The 2,379-nt window shown below is 40.4% G+C and overlaps 1 protein-coding gene across 1 annotated transcript; it reads left to right on the top strand.

Annotated features, from left to right (window-relative positions):
- Positions 1-953: 953 nt before the first annotated feature.
- Positions 954-2,138, top strand: TENT5D (terminal nucleotidyltransferase 5D; the record flags this gene model as incomplete). The annotated part of the gene is made up of 1 exon (XM_084293973.1): positions 954-2,138. The coding sequence occupies exon 1, from the start codon at positions 963-965 to the stop codon at positions 2,136-2,138; it is 1,176 nt and encodes a 391-aa protein (XP_084150099.1). The 5' UTR covers positions 954-962.
- Between the last annotated feature and the right edge of the window lie 241 nt (positions 2,139-2,379).

Here is a 2,379-nt window from a genome sequence, read left to right as displayed (position 1 = left end):
AATATTCTGGGGCTTGCAGCATTTGTTTGCTCATTATAAAATGTAAGTAAATAATCTATACTAAGCTCTATCTGCTTGCTTAATAAGATGATATGAAGATGAGAAAATTTTAACCTGAGGCATTCCAGAGCTGGAGTTTTATCCCAATGTCTCTGCAAGGGCTTCTTTGCATGCTTTCTTGAGAGGTTTTAGGGTATCAGTGCAGACTGGAAGGGATTTTCTTGACAGTTCTGCAAACACGAACTTGCAGCATTGGATCCTTGCTATCAGATGGTTAACGGGATAGAAGAGAAAGATTTTGCTTCAGAAATATAGTGGAAATAGCTGCACAGTTATTGGATATCCAGTTCGTAAACCATAAGAAACAGTGTTGAAGGATGCTTGCATACAGATTACCCACAGAAACCGAAGTACACTCAAGGCATATGGCTAGGTAAACAACGAGTGGGTTGCATTATTTGTGCTTTTTCAAAAAGCTACTTAGTCTTTCAGTATTTTCATTGTGCAAATCACTGAAAATAAAAGGAGATGTCTAGACAGGACAAGAACCAAGTTTGCTCCTTTTGTTGATTTTAGCTCAGTGAAATTTGTTTGGAGTTTCTTTGTAACTACCAAGTATTCCATGTTGTTAACCTTTGAGTAGTTTCAAATGTAGTTTTAAATCTGTATGGTTTACTGCACTGACTTTGAGTCACGGATTATACAATAACACAATGGTTTCTCAGCAGGATTAAAACCTGACTACATTAAAATTCAATTAAAAGCCTGCGAGAAGTGCGGTGGTTGAGTCAGACAGTTAATTCGGATTGTGTCTCAGTGTAAAATTAACTGCTTTATCACTGCACCAAGGAAGTAAGATATGTTTCTCATAACAGTGAAATGTCAGCCCACCTTTATTTGAGCAAATTCTAACATTTTTCTTTTAATTTCTGTTTCTCCATAGTTAGCCAACTGATATCACAATGACTGAGGACTTAGACCACAGATTCAGTAGTCTCACCTGGGATCAGATTAAAATCTTGGATCAAGTCTTAGCGGAGGTAATACCTATTCACGGGAGAGGGAATTTTCCAACGCTGGAAGTAAAACCCAAGGATATAATTCGTGTAGTGAAAGAACAGCTCATCGAGAAGCAAATCACTGTTCGAGATATCCGCCTGAACGGTTCAACAGCTAGCCACATCCTAGTGAAGCAGAATGGAACTAGTTATAAGGACCTAGATATCATTTTTGGGGTGGAACTTCCAAGTGAGCTCGAGTTCCAGGTTGTTAAGGAAGCAGTTCTTAATTGCCTATTGGACTTCTTGCCGAAATGTGTGAATAAGGAAAAAATCACTGCCCAGACCATGAAAGATGCCTACGTGCAGAAAATGGTCAAAGTCTCTACCGACCACGACCGCTGGAGTCTCATCTCGCTGTCAAACAACAGCGGCAAGAATGTAGAGTTAAAGTTTGTCAACTCGCTCAGACGGCAGTTCGAGTTCAGCGTGGACTCCTTCCAAATCATTCTGGACTCCATACTAAATGTTTACAGAGAAACAGACTGCAAACTAGCAGAGGACTCTCACCCCACTGTTATTGCAGAGAGTATGTATGGAGACTTCAATGAAGCAATGGACCATTTAAAGTACAAGCTGATCTCCACGAGGAACCCTGAGGAGATCAGAGGAGGCGGCCTTCTGAAGTACAGCAATCTCCTGGTTCGTGACTTCAAGCCAGCAGATGAGGCTGAAATTAAATCTCTGGAACGTTACATGTGCTCCAGATTCTTCATTGATTTTCCAGATGTTGCTGAGCAGCAAAGGAAAATTGAGTCATATCTGCGCAACCACTTCATTGGGGAAGAAAAAAGCAAGTATGACTACTTGATGACTCTGCGTGGAGTTGTAAATGAGAGCACAGTCTGTCTCATGGGACACGAACGAAGACAAACTCTGAATATGATTACAATTCTGGCTTTAAAAGTGCTGGGAGAACAAAATATCATCCCAAATGCAGCTAATGTAACATGCTATTATCAGCCTGCTCCATATATCAGTGACAGAAACTTCAGCAATTACTACATTGCTCATGGACAACCGCCTATCATCTACCAGCCATACCCATTTCACATACCAATGCAAAGCGGCATGGTTTAGGAACACGGTAACCTCCTCAGCACTTAGACCCCTTTCTCTTTCCAGTTCTCTCCGTAATAAACGCCTCATTAAACCAAGTTCTATCATCACTTTTGATTTCAGGACATATTTTTGTGCAAGTTGCCAAAGTTGTTTGGTTGGTCGATGTCTCAAACACCTTTAAGCAGATCATAAAATGAGTAAAATGGTTATTGTTATTCATGATGTATTTATACCCCCATGTGTGTTTGGGCTGTACTTT

The sequence above is a fragment of the Netta rufina genome (genome assembly GCF_964035555.1).
Source record: "Netta rufina genome assembly, chromosome: 12".
Lineage (NCBI taxonomy): Eukaryota > Metazoa > Chordata > Aves > Anseriformes > Anatidae > Netta > Netta rufina.
This window is presented reverse-complemented; position numbering and strand designations above follow the sequence as displayed.